Consider the following 18314-nt stretch of genomic DNA (forward strand, 5'->3'; position numbering starts at 1 on the left):
TTTAGCCCGAACGGAGGCTTACCGGTTGAACGGACCGGTTCCGGTAAGCATCCGTTCGGGCTAGATGACGTTCTGCTATTAATCGAATCTATCGAGCCTACAAACTATAACGTTACCGTGAACCTCATCTCCCCAATTTACTTGCTGTCTGGCTATCGATAATTTTGCTAATGTAGCAATGAGGCCTAGAACTAACAGCTATGGGCTCATACATAATATGTATATTATACGGCTCAATATTTCTAATGCTGTTATTGCTGTACTCGTTATCCATTATTACGGTCGTATGATAACTAGCTAACGTTAGCTAACAACTGACGTTACGTGGAGTGAGCGCTGATCCAGGTCAGTGGGAGTGAGCGGCCCCGGTTTGTCAATCAAAAGTGAATGCATAAATAATTAGGACAGAACTGGCACGCCCGGCCGGTCTTGAGTCTGTTATATTAAGAAATTCAGGTTTTACATCAAAGCAGGTTTTTTTAACTTTTCAAAGTCTAGTAAGTAGAAAATAAAAAAAATAAATAAATAAATAAAACACACACACACACACACACACACACATATATATATATAGTAATTTAGTAACTAAAGGAACAATTTAAATGTAAGAAAAGGAGGCTGCACAGGGTCTTTTATTAGACCTTAAATAAACGTATTGTAGACTAAAAAAATCCTTATGTGGAGTTATAATGTGATACACAATTTTGGCTTGAATTTAAACTCACATTTTGATATATATTTTAAAGCAACTGAACACTCAAGATTGCTTAGAATAACTGACAGTGGTCAAATAACATTGGTGTTGATTGGGTTTATATCATTTGTGAGGCTGACGATGTTGAGAACTTCTTTGAAGTCACAATACCTGTTGAAATGGCTACAGGGTGAGGAGCGAGGATTTCTGAAACTAACACCATTACCCGTAAAACAACAAACGGCTAAGGCTGCCTTGCACAAATACAGAATGAAATAAAACTCACGTGAATTTATTTTCAAGTATTTTTTTCCCGAATACTGTATAGTACTCAAGCAGTTCTTGTTATCTCTTGATATCACAGTGAAAAATAATGCAAAAAACATTGTGATACACTGTGGTACACATACCTAAATGCATGTTTTTCTGTTCTCTATGGTATGTAGATGGGACAACATTTTACAAATTTTACTATTTATGATGACTCCAAGGGAAATTTTACATTCATATGAATGCCCAGTAAATTTCAATGAGCATTTGCCATGTCCTAGGTGAGAAGTATATCCCTTGGAGATACTAATGCTCCACATCATGTACAAAACGATCACAATAAAATAATATTCCACCAACAGAAAAATGTTGGCAATGTTCTAGCTTCATGGTAAACTGGTGCATCAAACATAGCACTTGACTAAGCTACCTACTGTATGAATGCTTATATTACACTACAGTATATGAAATACCCACATTAGAGAATAGCACAAACTTCTTGAAAAGACACTCAATTTCATTGTGAGTGTTATGAATACTAACAAAGCAAGCTGCTACAATCTACCAAGCTAACACTGCCCAATGTACACTAATAATGCCCCTATACTGACAGCTAGGCCTATTATTAGTTAGCCCCAATTACATGCAGTATATTCTGAGCATTATTAGCAAAGGCTAACAGTTGTCTCTTACGAGCAATGCAAATATAAAAAATATGACAACTTAAATAATTGACAAACAGTAATATGTACATGTTCATATCTATGCTTGCTAGACTTCATGCTTCTTCTTCCTCTTCTGGCCCACTCCCCAGAGTGTTTGCTTTAGCCAGGCTGATGAGTTGACAAAATTGGTAAAATCTTTTAAAAGCCAAAGGGAAAAAGCAATTACGCCTCAATGAGTGCTTCTATATTACTGTGTAATGTTACAGCTTACTGCACACTGCTGTGAATCAACAGTTCAAGTTGTTGCTCATGGCTGTAAATAAATACATTTAAAAACAGACATGTGATACACTGTTGGAAAGCTTGCACTGTTCTCTATTGGGCAAAAGAGGTATCAATCAAACCAGAAGGAACTACCATGTCCTAAAAAACAAGTGGGGTTTTGTGTGTAGCCGGTATAAATGCCTACCCCTTTCTATTTGCATATTTATTTCTCAAATGGTTCAAGACAATAAAAGACCACTGAATCGTTACATGTAAACCAATGGTAAGATTGTACATTTATGCCATATTCAATCACAGATATTAATAGTAGAATGACTTATTATACAAGAATTCCTCTTGTTTATCGCGCTATTCAGTGGGCAGTGCTATTCAGTTTCACCACTGTATTGGCATACCTTCAGGCTATTGTTGGCTTTATCTTGTTACTATGACTCAATACAAATTTTTGTTGGTGAATATTTTTTTTCACTACCAGATAGACGCTGCTGTTCAGTGTTGTCATGCTTGGGGGGCATAGACACTGCAGGGAGGGGTTGATTGTTAAGTGGACAAACTACATGACAATGGTGGCACTTAGAAACTATTTGGCGTAGTCCAAGATTCAATATTCAAGATTCAAAAAACTTTATTGTCTATCACATAGTGTTAGAAAATTGTCTTAGGTTAGGGGCTTACAAACAACATAAAAACACACACCCACAAAAGGTTCACATAAAATTACATTAAAACACAAACAATTCCATAAATAATAGTTGTGCAAAGCTGCATTAAAAAGTAGTGACAGTCTGTTTGTCCTTGTTTAAAATGGATATTGCAGTGGGAATGAAAGAGTTTTTGTGAGTTTTCTTTTTGGCCAGAGGTGCTCTGAAGCAGCGGTCTGATGGGAGTAGCTGAAATGAGTGGTGAAGGGGGTGTGAAGGGTCCTTAGTGATGGAGTCTGCCTTTCTTTTTACTGCGTGATTGTAAAGGTCTGAGAGTTGGGTGTGGTGCCGGTGATTTTGGTTGCCTGCTTGATGAGTTTTTTCTTGCTTTTCTCTGTGAGGAAGTTGTACCAGGATGCAATGTTGAATGTGAGGACTGATTCGATGAGTGACCGGTATACTGCTGTTAAAATGTCCTGTCTGACATTAAAACACTTCAGCCTCTTCAGGAGAAACATGCGCTGTTGGGCCTTTTTGTAGACCTTGTCCACATATTGTGTGAAGGACAGGTGGTGGTCGATCTCAGTGCCCAGGTACTTAAAGGAGTACCATGGTGGTTGAACGTGACACTTCCCAGTTGTCTTTAGGCAACAACAAAACAAATGTGCATAATTTTTTTATTCTTCAGTCATTTCAATGTACTTTAAAACGTATTTTTCTAAGCCTAAATTTCCCACTATAAAAATTCACCCGAACCGTCTGGGCGTGGTAATGAGAACTGTCAGTTAGCTATGATTGACAGACTGTGCCCGGTTACCATAGCTACCCCCATGATACACGCTCTCTTTGGGAGACTGAATTTTCACAAGCTAGCTAGCTTAGTAGTATATCAAGTATCGATAGATAGCTAAGGTAAGGACGTTGACTTATATCCAATTATATTTTTTGCTATCTAGCTAGCCAAGTTAAGATAAAAGCACAACTATAACGTCCTCATAAAAGCAAACTAGCAAGCTAACTTTATCGAAAACATTGCCTTATGAAAGCAAACCTCCTAGCTAGGTAACGTTAGCTAGCTAGCTAAATGAATATAACCAGAAATAATCTAAAGGCACTCACTTTAAGTGAACCTAGCGTTAGTCAAATATTTGCATTGTCTGAACAGCACAGGTGTGTCCTGTCAGATTTCTTTACGGGGCGTGGGAATGGGAGTGGTTACTGTATTCGTGACACAGCAAAATGACAACTTTCTCAACCGGTTGAAAATAGGACGATGAATTTAAAACGCATATTTCTCCAAAAATACAGAACGGACATATTTAATACTTTGCTCATTGTGTTTCTTCAATGCCTCTTGTGCAAATAGCACATAACACCGAGAAAGTGTGAAAATCACCATGGTACCTTTAAAGATCTTGACCTGTTCCACCACCTGCCCCTCCAGCCTGAATGGTCTGGAAGGCAGGGCACATCACTGCATTTAGAATGAGTGCCTTACCCTAGACTATGAGTATTCAGTCTTGTCCAGAAATGGCTGGTATAGGTGCTTTAGTACTCCTTAATTGTCAGGGCCCCAAAGGGAGAATGTATTGGAGTTGCAAGATAAGGCAGTAAAAAGGTACCTTTACTCTACATCCTTTACACTAATCAGAGTCATAGCCCAGAGCCAGTATGACACTGTAGCAGACACATCTTATAATGTGAGGATCACAAGATCCCTATTATAGTTACCATTTTGTAGGATAAGGAAGCTGTGGAATATAAATTTTATTTGTTGGTGTGGTCACTAATTTCTCTGATTACATGTGGATAAAACCAAGGACATGTTCAAGGCTTTAAGTACAATCCAGACACACCCATTTCAGTTATCATAAAGACAAAAGAAAGATTGTAGACAATTACAAAAATCTGAGAACCATCATTGACAAAGATTTACAGAACATACTGAATAGGAAAACACAAAGGCAGCTTCTTTCTCAGAAAAGAGATCTCACAAAAAAAACTTTTGTGAGATCTCGCAAAACTTTTACATAGAAGAAAGTAATATCTATAAATAACAGCACGTATGTACTTATGGGTAGTTGTCACAGTGTCATCACTTCCTGGGGAACTGCACACATGGAGGAGCAGCTGCTTGAGTTTTGCTTTGAACTTGGCTTTAAATATAAGGATGTTAGTTGTTAAACTATTTTGAATACATATGGCCTACACCCAGTCATTCCTCTGCCAAACACATAAATACTAAGCTAATCTGTATTTATTTACTGCTGTGTGCATATTGGCAAGGAGAGCTAGTTAAGACTATTCTGAATCCGTATAGCCTGGCTACACTCAGTAATTCCTCTGTCACACGCTACATAAATTCATAATATGTGTTTATTTTCTCCTGTGTATGTGTTAGTTAGCGAGAGGGATATAGGGAGATGAACATTCTGGTTTCACCATGCAGAAATTAAGGCCCTTTTTATGAATAGTCCCACCATTTCAGGGCTTCATAATGTTTGGAACAAATGGAGTCAGTTGTTTCTGATTAGTCAGTTGTGTTAAGTTGTTTCCTTAGTAAAGGTATAAGAGAGTTTTCAGTATCTGGTCTTGATTCTAGCCTTTTTATTGCCTTTGGAGTCTGTTATTGGCATTTGTCAACATGAGGGCCAGAGTTGTGCCAATGAAAGTCACACAAGCACTCTAGCACTCTGTCAATGTGGTGTCCAAATATCATTTATCAGTTGTGACCAAACAAGTGTGCTCGTCTGCGTAATTACTGCTTGCGTCTTGTTGGTCTTTCAAGCCTAATGGGCTGGAAGCCTGTTGTTTTTGTGTACATTTAAATTAATGCAATGCTATTTAATGAAGTGGAATTGACTGGACAAAATAAAACAGACAATAATTATATTTCCTTTTTTTCTGGCGAACCTGCAGACTGTAAACTTTGGTTACTTGTTACCATTCAGCGGGAACATCAGATACAGGACATGAGAACAATTTTACATAATTTTGTATAGAGATTTGTAAATTTGATTAAATGTATACGTCTACATAGAAAATTCACTGTGTCCAACCCACATTAGTCAGACTTACTGATTTACTATAAATTTTGTGAGTTTAATGTCATATATTTGTCAGGGTTATGGGGACCAGGACCCAAACACAGAGTGGGAGAACTCAAAAAAACTCCAAAAGGCGAATCCAAACAGACTTTAACAGAGAACAAAAGCTGGGAACGAAAAAATGAGGCCACGCAGGGCAACTTACAGGAACACAAAAATCCTCCAAAAGAAAACAGCGGAACTTCCAAAACCCAAAAACACGCAGAACAAATCGGGCAGGACAGAACACAGGAAGGCAAAACAGGCAAGCAGAATAACGGGTACAACAGACGAGCAGAAACGCACACAGGCGGAAACACAAGGAACCAGCACCCTAGTCTTCTTCTTTGGTTTTTATTGGCGGTTGGAAAACTTAAATTAGTGCATTACCGCCACCTACTGTATGCATTGCTATCTGGTTTAATTCTCTCAAACAATAAATAAAACAGCCCAACCCTCCCATATCTGACTTGCGATTCTTTATTTCCCTATATCCCTGGCATCTGACTCCCTCCAAACCCTTTCGCTAAAATTCCCTGTATTTTGTCCCCCTTCACATCCGTTATTCCCAAAATCTCTTTCGCTGCGTCCACCACCATCTTAATACTCTCTGATTTAGTTTCTATTTCACTAGCACAATTGATCACTATCGCTATAAAGCCAAGAACCTTCTTCTATCCATATACATCATTTCTCCGTCACATCGCACTTGATCTTTTCTTCCTGTTTCAGTTCTGTTCCTTCCTCACAGCTCCCGTTTCTGTCCTCACTCTCTTCATTGCTTCTGCATATGTTATTTTATTCTGCACTCTTGTTCTTTCCACCTCGCTTTCCCTCTTCCTTCTTTCACACTGTTTTGCTCCCGCCTCATGATTTCCCCCACAGTGAAAACATATTGCCTGGTCTTTAGACATTGTGCAATCCTCATCCGAACATCTTTCCCACACCTTCTACACATGTGATCCCTTTTCCTACAAACTGCTGCCACGTGTTCATACTCCTGGCACCAGTATCACCTCAGTGGAACCTTTTCATATACCCTCACCCTGTAACTAACATGGTATAAATAAATCCTCTCCGTTAGTTCTCCTTCAAATTCTAACAATATTGAGCCACTTTCTTGTTCTTTACCCTCCCAATAACTTTTCATTCGCCTCGCCTCGAATACTCCCTCCACCTCCAAGAAGCAGTCAGCATATACCGATACCAGGACCCCACTGATCACCCCTTTCCGTAGCGCTCTTTCCCTCATGAAAAAACAGACAACTTTTGTCGAACCAAATATTTTAGCTTTAAGCACTTTATCCCTCAATCTTTTTGACTGGCACTCAATGATTATAATTCCCCCCCTGGTTACCCTCACTGCCCTAACTTCCCCAATCTCCACTCTTCTTCACTAATCTCCTCATTTCATGGAAGTCATTAAAAACTCCATTTGCTTCCCATCCAGACCCGGGCTTAAGATCCACCTTCGTTCCTACTACAAATTTCTCATCCTTATTTTCATTTTCTATTCCTTTTTTCCTTTTCTTATTTCCACCTTCTACCACTTCACACTCCATTTCGTCCCTCCAACAAGGAGCGACCGAGTCGGTTGCAACTCTTAAAACAGACCGTTCTAGCAAACTACTAGTCAGCAACGACCCAGCACCCTAGTCAAGGAAAGAGAGAACTTAAATAGGCAGGGCAACTAATAAGACACAGGTGAACTCAAAGAACAATCAATCCAAAGAGGGAGGGGATAACAAGACACGAACAGAAACAATAATTGAATTATTGAAAATCATAATACAATTAACCACAGGGGAACGAGCAGAACACAAAGCAGAAGTGCCGCCATCTGGTGGCCCAAAAAGGAAAAACAGAGACAAAGGCAGAATCCTGACATATTTATACTTTACATAACATATTAAATTCTTATTTTATTTGTATGTACCTTCTCCTTATGAGTATACAGTATAGTAGTCTATTAAAATAATTACATTTCAACAGTCTTAGGTGAGCTTTGAAATTTGTGCAAGGCCTGCAGAAATACAACGGCTATTTTGCAGGTATCCCATATGAGGTTCAGATAAGAGGACTGTTTCTATTGTTTTTCCTGTAGTGTTTCTATTTGCTCCCTCCTACAGCACAGCTCTAAGTCCAGAATCACAGAGATAATATATATTCTAATTCTTGTGACTACATGTCTTTCATTCTTCACCTAGTAGTTTTCATTGGACTTACAGCATATGTTGTTTTGTTGTTTGTGTACTTTATATTCTGTTAGTGACAAATTTCCATGTGCATTAATATTTAATGTCAGCATTTTTCTAGCATCAACAATAGTATGCCAAATGCACATGGCCTAAGGCTTAAAGCAGAAAAAGACAACTGTTGATCTGTGAAATATGTATACTGATGTGGCCCTTCAGCATAGATGGGAGATAAGAATAGTGTTTTGCTGAAATAGATGGTTCAGCTCTTTAATGATCTTAGTATCTGAGTGTCTCTGGTCGGAGATGCGGGGGTGGGTGGCTGAAATACTCTCACTGCATCACAGAAGGCAGAGTGCTTAATTAGAAAAAGAAATGGCTGCTTGTTAATACTAAATATGTCCACAGAAAATGTGTAGAGAAAAAATCTGGTAAAGTGGTTTCCTGTAAATATGCTAAATAAAATCATTCTCAAAGCTTAAATCTATCCATGCCAAATACACTCAGGCAAAAGCCTGATAAATAGGGCATTTGTTTCAATATGTTTGACATAAATATATTTATTGTTTTCTGAATTATTAAATATTTGCCTATAGCATCATTTTTTTAAATTCACTTAATATTGGACTAGTGTTTTTTCAGTAATTGTTTATGCAATTTTATTTATTCCCACATTTGGAATGCCTGAAATAAAAGAAAATTGTATTAACATTCAGACATTCCAAATGGAATAAATAAAATTTCATTAACAATTACTTGCACTAATAAGCATGCAGCTGGCTACCACTTCTTTTCAATCTGCACTCCACCAGTTGAGCTACACAGTTGTAATACTGAGGGACTTCACAGTTAGCTCACTCAGTATAGGCAGGCTATGGTCTTGCCATACAATGTGTGAAAGTACAGGAAAGCCTCTGTGATGCCAAAAAAGTGGGAGGAGCAGAGAGGGGGCTGTTCCAGTGCCCATGGTTCCCATTGAAGCCAGTGGCATAAGGGTGGCTTTGAGATTAAGTAGAGAAGTTTCATTATCATTTCCCTGGTCACAGCAATGTAGATCAGTTTTGTGAGACACAACACACAGAGCAGAGAGTGCTCAGCATGGTACAAGAGATGTAGCATGCGTCTTCAGTATATTGGCTTCAAAACATTTTGATACCAAAATGTAGGTGGGATTGGTGTTTGTCAGAAGAGTGAACTGAGCAATGAGGGATATCATTCATTGTTTGGCTTGGTGTTATTTTTATTACAAATTGTTGACCTCTAGGCCTGCAGAACGATCTGGAGAAGACATTGACATCATATTGGCCCGTCTGAAAGATGTGAAGGCCTTTGAGAAGTTCCACCCCAGCCTGCTTCAGCAGATCTGCCTCTGTGGTTTCTACGAATGCCTGGAAAAAGGGATCACATGTAGGTCATCTTCAGTTTCTAATAATGTCTAAATACTCTGCTTTGAAAAATGCTGAATACATTAAATGTATTATCATTATGGATGGCAGTTGTGTTACCACCTTGTGTGTTACCTGTATTTGCTAGTTTTATTATTTTCCAGTTTTGACAAATTACCTGGGCTGTTTCCCAATGGCAATGGAACTTAAAGGGATAGTTCACTTTCTGTTTTTTATATATTTAAAAACATTTTTAAAATCTAAAATATCCTTTATTGCACAGAAAAATTGTCTGGGCCAATGAAAACACACACTAAAAGTGGAACTATTTCAAAAACTGCCCCAGAAAGTGAACTCTATCCCTTTAAGCTTTTATTCTGGGTCTTGCAAGGTCTAATATGTGAAATTTGAATGCTTTCCCAAAACACCATGTGGAGTGCATCATAGGAAGCTGGAGTTAAGTGTGTCATTAGAGAAGATGCCCCACACAGAAATTAAGATATTTAGCAATGCATCTAAAATACAGTTAAACATTAATTAAAAATAAGAACACATTTTAGAAATATTTCTCTTGAGTTATTGAGGACAGTACTGTCTATTAGGACTACAATGTTTTTACCTGTTACAGTTGAGGCCAAAAGTTTACATACACCTAAGGTAAAGACATTCAAACTCATTTTTTCACAACTCCACACATTTCATGTTACCATACATTTCCTGTGTTAAGTCATATTTTTAAGTCATTGCAAAATAATAGCTAAGAGACAGATTTATTTCAGCTTTTATGTACTATATAAGATTTTCAGTTGGTCAAAAGTTTACATACGCTTTGTTAGTATTTGTTGGTGTAGGATATGTAGTGTTTAGATTTTGGCCTTAGAGAGAGAAACAGTGAATAAGAATGTGCCCTGGCCTCCCCGTCACAAGCATCAAAGCAAATGTGATTGGGGCAATTTAAAATCCACTGATACCCTAATCTAGGCAGACAATCTATGGGTCTCACCTCCTCAGAAGAGACAAACTAGATGACACAGGACACCATATCGGGGGTCGAAGACCCTGCATGCCTACATGCCTAACATTTCCCATTATTTTAAGTTGAATGCAATCTTTAGGTAGGCCAGTCCTTGTCATAAATTAGTCTGACCCCCTTCCCTTCTATCCTACACCTTAACTCGGCATCACTCAATCAGGGCAAAACATCCTCAAGCCATGCTGCATAAGGTATTTACCACAGGAAAAAGGTTGTTGTGTTGTGTTTGGTTTTGGAGCCTTGCAGAAGAATAGTTTTCTCATTTTATTTTGGTGGTGGTCAGGGGTTAAATTGGGATTTGGGAGGTGGGTGGAAAAAGGTACAAACCAATGAATGTCTCAGCTCAAAATAGTTGTATCTTTAATGTGTTGTGCACATAATTGTAATTAAGGAAAACAATGTTTTAAAAATAATATTGATGCAAGCTTTTACATAAAATATTTCAAGTTTGAATGTCATTAATGCTGAGAATTTTTTTACCCACAAAAATAATCGGTCATCCTCCTCTTTTGTCCTCCCTTTCTTCCTCCAAAACTTTCCTTTAAACTAATCACTGATCTCAAACTGTTTTAATTAATTTTCAGTGATTAAAAAGCATGCAAATGATCTGACTAAGCAATTGGAAAGGGACACACAGCTTCTTTGCATTGTGTTAGGGAGATTAAATGATAAATGCGATTTAGAAAAATCAGATTTAATCACTAAGCAGTGGCGGAATCTTCCCGATTTTCCTTGAGTATCAATGCAATTAATCCACAAAATAGGCTACTCAATAGCAATACTATCATATATAGCCAGCTCTCCCCAAATAGGCAGTTTTAGCGAGTAGCCTAGGCCTTATAGCCTACATTCATTTTCATTTGCAGTACGAAATTGTGCACATTTTTAATCAACATTATTTGTGGAGACATGCACTTCTTTCTCCGCACTCAAATTCATGGCAAATATCTGCAATGCGTAGATTGTAAACAAAATTGAAGTGTAGGTTTTGTTTTTGCTGGTTATTCTGAAAGCTAACACGGTAGATACCAGACTGGTTGGTGTATCTTGTTTGTGTAGACTAGGCTACTAGGTGATTAAAACTGATTTTTAATGGATAAATTGAATTTATGATTTAATCCCCCTAACACGGTATGAAGAGGCTGTGTGTTAGGCTACTTGCCATTTGATTAGTCCGATCGTTGGCACGCTTGATAATAAAGGAAAAATTACTAATGAAAACAGGTTGAGATCAATGATTAGTTTAAAGGAATGTTTTACGCCCCACCAATTTTCAGCTCACCAGTCGCCGCTTGAATAAAACGTTATGTATGTGGGAAATATTCAATCCTAGCTTAGCTACTGACCAGCAACCTGCTGATTTTGCTCAAGCAATCAAAGTTGCCGTTAATAATAGCCGGCGTTCGTGGGGGCTGTTTATTAATCTCTCTTTAAAATGTTGCATAGATGAAATTACATGTTAATGAAATTACCTACTGCGTCCACTTCCAAACAATCAAAGATATTTTTCTTTCTGTGCCTGTCTATATAAACGACTGTTCCTCCTGAGTTTTTTTTCTTCGGATTTTTGATTGGTTGAGCGAGTAACTGGCTAGAGGGAACACATGGACTGGAGCATACGAAAAATGGACTGGATTCTCATAGTTATTCGTAAAACTGCCGGTCAAAATGATTTATTTATTTACCAAAGGTGGGTGGACGCCATCCACCCCCAATTTAACCCCTGGTGGTGGTTCTTTGGTGGTGTGTTTTTAGCTGGTTTTCTTTTCATCCTGTAGCGCTTAAACTGGGAGTGAGTAACACTTTGCCAAGGTCTGGCATATCCGTCTCTCTCTCTCTTTTCTCGTATTTCTAGATTAATTGTTTAATGTTCTCTTTCATCATCTCATATTCGAGATCCACCTATGGGGAATGACATCTGGTCATGACTCCTCGGAAGCATCCAATTGCACCACAAGTCTGGTTCTGACAGACAGTAGCGCGTCCAATGCTACAGGAGGCACCGCCCTCCTGTAAGAGCATATAGGACGCTACAGCGCTACTACTCATCAGTTGACATTCGCTTCTCAACCTTGCATCTCACAAGAACCTTATCAGTTAACTGTCCGCAGGAGGACATATCCTTGGATTGGCCTCCGCCGGATGTGAAAGGCTCGAGAGTTCGGTCAGTGCTGATAAGCTCACTAGCTTGTCGCCCTCACTCGCTAGCTCCCTTCTGTATCCGGCAGCCCACGCCTTCGATACACCTCCTTGCTCACGCTAACGTGGAACAGGACTTCTGGCCAACCACGCTAGCCTGCTCGTGCTTAAAGCCAGCCACCCACGCTGCCTTTATTAGCTTAGCCAGTCTGCTAGCTTCCCACTACATGGCTGTTTTGTAAGCCCGTCTCTCTTGAATTCTCCGAGAGCTACGCTCGTGAGCCTATCCGGGCGCTTACGGTGCTCTCACTGCTGCCAAAGATACCCATCCTCTCTGTGTCATGTGCTTGGGTTTTCAACATGCCCAGGAGACCCTCTACACTTCGGAGAGTTGCAGCCACTGCCTGGCTTTGCCCAGGAGGTTGCGGTGGCGAAGATTGAGAGTTGCTGCTACCCACAACAACGACCTCGGTCAGGAGGACTCTGATAAAGAGGACGACAGCACTACGGCCCCTCGGCCCCCGCAAGGCCCTCCGACCCTGAGCTGGGCTGACCAGTCCAACCCAGACATGTTGGGCCTTCCCCTCTCCCTCTACGGTACCCCTATAATGGAGGAAGAGGCGCCTGGTTCGGAGCACGACAACGTGGCAGTTGTGTATAATGACTCAGGCGAGGAGGACGCCATTCCTTCCACCCAGTTAGCACTGGCTATGGGGACGGCTAACGCCCAACCCCACGCTGTGCTTCTGGAGGTGTGCGAGCGGGCCGCCGCCCATCTCCACAAAAGGGCATGAGACTGCAGGGCCGTGTGCACACAGCAATCACACACAGAAATTGAAAAGAAATGTTGAGATAGAAGTCAAGAATGCCCAAACGAAAATCTAAAGATGGTGGAGCACCAGACTCCAAACGTAAGAAAAACTTCAGTAGTTCTGAAGTGGAGGTACTGCTCCAGGAAGTGAACAGCAAACAACCTTTCATATTTAGTAGCGTCAGTAGTGGATATAAAATAGCACAAAAAAAAGATGCATGGGATGCTATTACTCGTTCAGTGAACGCTGTATCCGGAGAAGGTTGCACAACTGATGAAGTAAAAAAAAATGGTTTGATGTCAAATCTGAGGCAAAACAAAAATGCTGGTGGGAGTGGGCACAAGGAATTGCATGTTATGCATTCAAACGACAAAGCGCTTCTCGTCACATTAATACCGCAAATTAAATCAACCAGCAGTAAACAGCATCGGAGAAACTAGCTGTTTAAACCCGTTGCTGCACAAAAAATTTATTGCCAGTCATTTTGGTGTCAGCACCCTCTGATGGTGTCACCCTAGTGAATAAGTGCTCTCTTCTTCAACATGTCCATGCGTTTAAAAAGTGTTACCTAAGTGCTTAGTTTGTATTCAAAATTTAAACATTTGCTTTTGCAGTATAGACCAAACATTACATAATTGAAACCCCCAAAAATAAAAGCTCACTACAATGGTTTGATTTTAATCATTTATTTACAGATGAACTCCCGCTGAGGCAACCACCATCTGAAGCGGAACCTGGAACCTTAATGCTTTGTAAAATAATGAAAATAATTATTAAAAAATATTATAAATGATAAAAATATTATTGTAATTTAAATCCTATAATATCATACAACTGTAGAATTAAAGAAAACGCAATAACCAATTTTTCACAAACGTCAGCACTCAAATGTGCGTAAGTGTGCTCTTGAGTGTGCGTAGATTCTGTTCTTACCTAAGAACAAATCCCAAATAAGAAAACATGGTGAATGTCAGAATCTTTGTGAAAACTGCGTAAGTGGGTTTTCAGAAGAAAATTATTTTCTTCTTAAAACGGTTGGTGAATGAGGCCCAATGTTCTAATTATTTTTCATTATCTGAGCAATTGCTGCATTTTGTTCACACTAAAGTACTTGTACTCTATATTTGGTGCTGTGCTTCATATCAGTGAGTTCAGCACTGTCCTCTTCTACTTGAACAAAAATGAAACCTATATGTTTAATTAGTAGACATCTTAGTAAGAGCTGTAGAACAACTGATGGTGACATTGTAAAATAAAATTTTAGGAATTGGTCCAGTTTTAAAATATCCCAGAAAATCACAAAACGTCTTGTTAGGAAGATACAAATTTACAGTATTGGTTGATGTCTAGTTCAGATGTTGGATTCTTTTTCCTTGTTGCAACTTGATAGTCAATTTTAGTCCATGCACCTTGATAGTTCAGTAAAGTAGCAGCAGGGTCCCTTATTTTCCAAATTGATAGAGGGAAATGGCCAGTGTCTGAATTTTGCATTGATTGGCCATACACAGTAAGCTCCATAATGTTTGGGACAAATATATTTTTTACTTGATTTGGCTCTGTACTCCACAATTTTATATGTGTAATGTGTAACCAAACAATTTACATGCGGATACAGTGCACATTCTCAGCTATTTATTTAAAGAGCATATTGAATCAGTGTGTAGGAAATGATGTAGGAACTACATTTTCATAAAAATATACTTATATACATACAATACAGTGACTTCTGGGCTGCGGTCGAATAGTCAAAAAAATTATGTCCTATGTCTTTTCCTAACCACTTTTCTTTGACCTCGATGGAAAACATCGTGAGTTCAAGGAAAGATGTGAATGAGAATTCATAAGGACTTAGGAAAAGACAACCGCGGTGCTAAGAGAATCCGACTGCAGTTACACTTACACTAGGCTACGTAATTATGCGACGGCGGGTGTTATTGATCTGGGTCTGCCCTGGTGAAACTACAATGTTCCGAAGATGGACTACTAAAAGTGCATCTTAGATACTTCGCCCCGTGCGTTCTTACCGTGTTGTTTCATGCAGGCTATATAAACGTGGACAACCTGGTGAAAAATATTACTTCATTACCAAGGTTGGAATTGAAATAAAAAAAGGAATATAGGCTACCAGTTACAAAAGTGAAACGAAATGGTTGTCACATTGAGAATGGTTGCTCATGCTCACCCTCCTGTCCACTCATATTTATCGACATGAATCCCAATTAGTATGATTGTATGAAAATAATTGTTAAATTTAATGCAAGATAGGCATAACATGTTAGGTCTACAAATCTACTACTGTCATCATTCTTAAGTTTCAAACATGTTGCATTAAAAACATCATCTGGCTAAAAATGTCTCATATCCATTTTTCTTGAAAGACAGACTTCTGTGTTATGGTTAATATGCTGATTATGATCTGATTATAAGCCTATGCATATAATAGCATAAGAACCACCACACAACTCAGTCATGTTGATCGTTTGTTTTCGTGAACGGTCGAATGGGGCGTGTCTTTAAGTGTTGCTGCCGCACGGAATTGTGGGACGGCATTATCTCCTTTCATTTAGCAAAGGATGGTCCAGTGTACCCTATGCTAAAGGAGATAAGAAAGGACGCATTAAAGCACCTTTCCTTAGTATTTAGAAAATTCGACCAGCTCTTATCATGGCTGCCACTTAGATACTTCCAGGTCATTTCACTCAGTTAGGAACCGTCCTAAGCAAAAAAGACTATACGTCCGCAGCCCTGGAGTCATTTCTGTGAGAGAATTTTACTTCCGCATCTAAAAACGCCAAACCAGAAGTGACGTAACAGAAGGGAGAGCAGTCAAGTTGAACAATCCACATGTTTCTTCAGAAGCCTATGGGTGCTGCCATGACAGATGCCTACTTCCACTTGTCGGTTTTCTGTGTCCGGGTGCCTTGCAACTGTATGACTGAATGCCACCATGAGAGCAACAAACATAGCTAGCCCAAAGCAACGTTATTTTAATTAGCTAACTTATAAATGTTAAATTGTTTTTAAAATGAGCTCAGGTTCAACTTGTGCCGTTGTTGGTTGTCACAACAATTCAAGGAAACTGAATATTTTGTCAGAAACTTCTTGTGTAGAACATCAACAACTTCGACAAAAATGTCCGTGCCCTGTGCCCTACGCCCTGCATTCCATGCCGACGAAGGAGGAACGGAAACTAGCGTGGCTTGTGGCTTTGAGACTAAAATATCCTCCGAAGAGAGTGTATGTTTGCTTGTTCTACTTTGTCGATAAAAAGCCCACGGTACTGCACCCCGATCTGGAGCATTCCACCTGCGCTGCTCATCTGTACATGCGAGCCCTGTCTTTCCACTGACCACTGCATTCTGCACCTGCAATAATGACATCTTCATCATTTGTACACTTACTATTGACATTACTCTTAAGCATGAAGCATATATCCTTTTCGGCAATAAAAGCACAATTAATTAGTGTCTTTGTAAATATATTTAATTGTTCCAATGTTTAAACAATAGAAAGGAGATATTTGAGTTTATGAATACCATCCATAGAATAGCTGCTGTATGGCTACATGACTTCCCTAACCCGGCAATGCACGAGCAGCCGACTGTCTCCACGACTCCACTTTGCTTCAGCATTACCCAACCCACGCTGTATGTTTAGCTTGATTGACGCTCTGGCTGGGCTCTACTGCTGCCTTCAGAAATATAAAGTCGCTGTGTTTCTTGAACAGTACTTTACACCTATTTATTTACTGTGCAGATAATTATATGCTTCTGTGCTTTTGTAATTCCGTAATTCTTCGCCATCAATACCTTCAGAAAACACAAGATAACTGGAAGAGTGCACTCAGTAGAGTGCAGATCTCCACCCGGGGTGTTAGCTTTGCTGATGCAACAATAGAGGCTACACAATCAATGCAACCAGACAAATACAATATTACAAGTTTTTACCATGTCCCACTGAAAATCCCAAAAATGCTGATTCAGTGAAGTAACGCTAAAGGTGGTGACGTTAGCTAATTGCATTCATATCAGCCATGATGTGTTAGACAGAGCTAACATTGACGTTATAGTCTGGCACTTTTGTTTCAAATCTGGACAGGAACAATTCCAAAAGACCAGCGATGTAAAATATCAATTTCAATGTAAAAACGCCAACAAAATAACTGCCACAGATTCAAACATTAACGTACCCTGTTAGTTGGCGGATTATTTTGTTGGCATTTTAACGTTGAATTTGACATTTTACATCGCTGGTCTTTCATTCCAAACGGAAGCGGTTGTTGATCACTTGCGGCCCCTACCGGCCGGTTAGGAGGAGTGAGGAGTTAGCAGCCAATGTATTTCAATGGACAAGGATGGAGATTAATTCAAATAAAATACTTGTCATTGACCAATTTGCAAAATATTCGAGAATTCAGGTCCTTGGGCTGCTGTCAGCATGCACAACAAGTAGTAGGCTGATAGGCCCAGTAGTATGTGAGATTAGCTGCGGACAGATACAGAAACAAACAAACACACACGACCAAACCAAGTGGCCAAAACCAGACTTCATTTTTGAAGCTCATTTGCTGGTCTTGTTGTTCCTGGTTGCTCACTAGCACCACTATGGTTTGCTCCAGTATAGGTGTTTTCATATCCGATTTCCATGTAAGTCTACGGTACAAATGCGGTCAAAATACAAAGTCAAAAATTTTTTCTCATGAGTACAAATAGTCACAATATGTGTATTTTATTCGTCTTATGACTGTTCATGGGTCGATTTCATGATTTATTGTGTCATTTGGGCACTGTTATAATATTTGTTGTGGACCAATGAGGTACAGTTTGCGTCAATTCCTGATTACTGCCGAGGACTAAGCTACAGTAGGAGCTACAGTCTATGGTCACTGGGGTGGGAGGTGGCGGCTCTTGGCCTTGACATTGCGGCTCCAACCACGGTCCACCTGTGCGAAGTCAGAAAATGCAGGCATCCCATTTCGTAGTGATTTCATTATGGCGTGTGCTATTTACAGCTGCAGTAGACGACCATAAAATAATCCTCCTCTCAAGTTTTTCGGTAGCCGAGTCATTTTTACTATTTCCTTTAGCGTACTTAACCAAATAATTAGTT

At 39.4% G+C, this 18314-nt stretch overlaps 1 protein-coding gene across 5 annotated transcripts in view; it reads left to right on the forward strand.

Moving 5' to 3' along the window:
- rapgef4a (Rap guanine nucleotide exchange factor 4a) overlaps positions 1-18314 on the forward strand; it is a 131204-nt gene that overhangs the window by 4115 nt on the left and 108775 nt on the right. For all 5 annotated transcript variants that reach the window (XR_010328979.1, XM_064327215.1, XM_064327210.1 and 2 more), the window contains exon 2: positions 9101-9243. Coding sequence is in view for 4 of the 5 variants with exons in the window: in XM_064327215.1 (XP_064183285.1) it covers positions 9101-9243 (143 nt within the window). In the remaining variant the exon portion in view is untranslated. The remainder of the gene's footprint in view (positions 1-9100; positions 9244-18314) is intronic.

The sequence above is a fragment of the Anguilla rostrata genome, chromosome 3 (genome assembly GCF_018555375.3).
Source record: "Anguilla rostrata isolate EN2019 chromosome 3, ASM1855537v3, whole genome shotgun sequence".
In the NCBI taxonomy this organism is placed as follows: domain Eukaryota; kingdom Metazoa; phylum Chordata; class Actinopteri; order Anguilliformes; family Anguillidae; genus Anguilla; species Anguilla rostrata.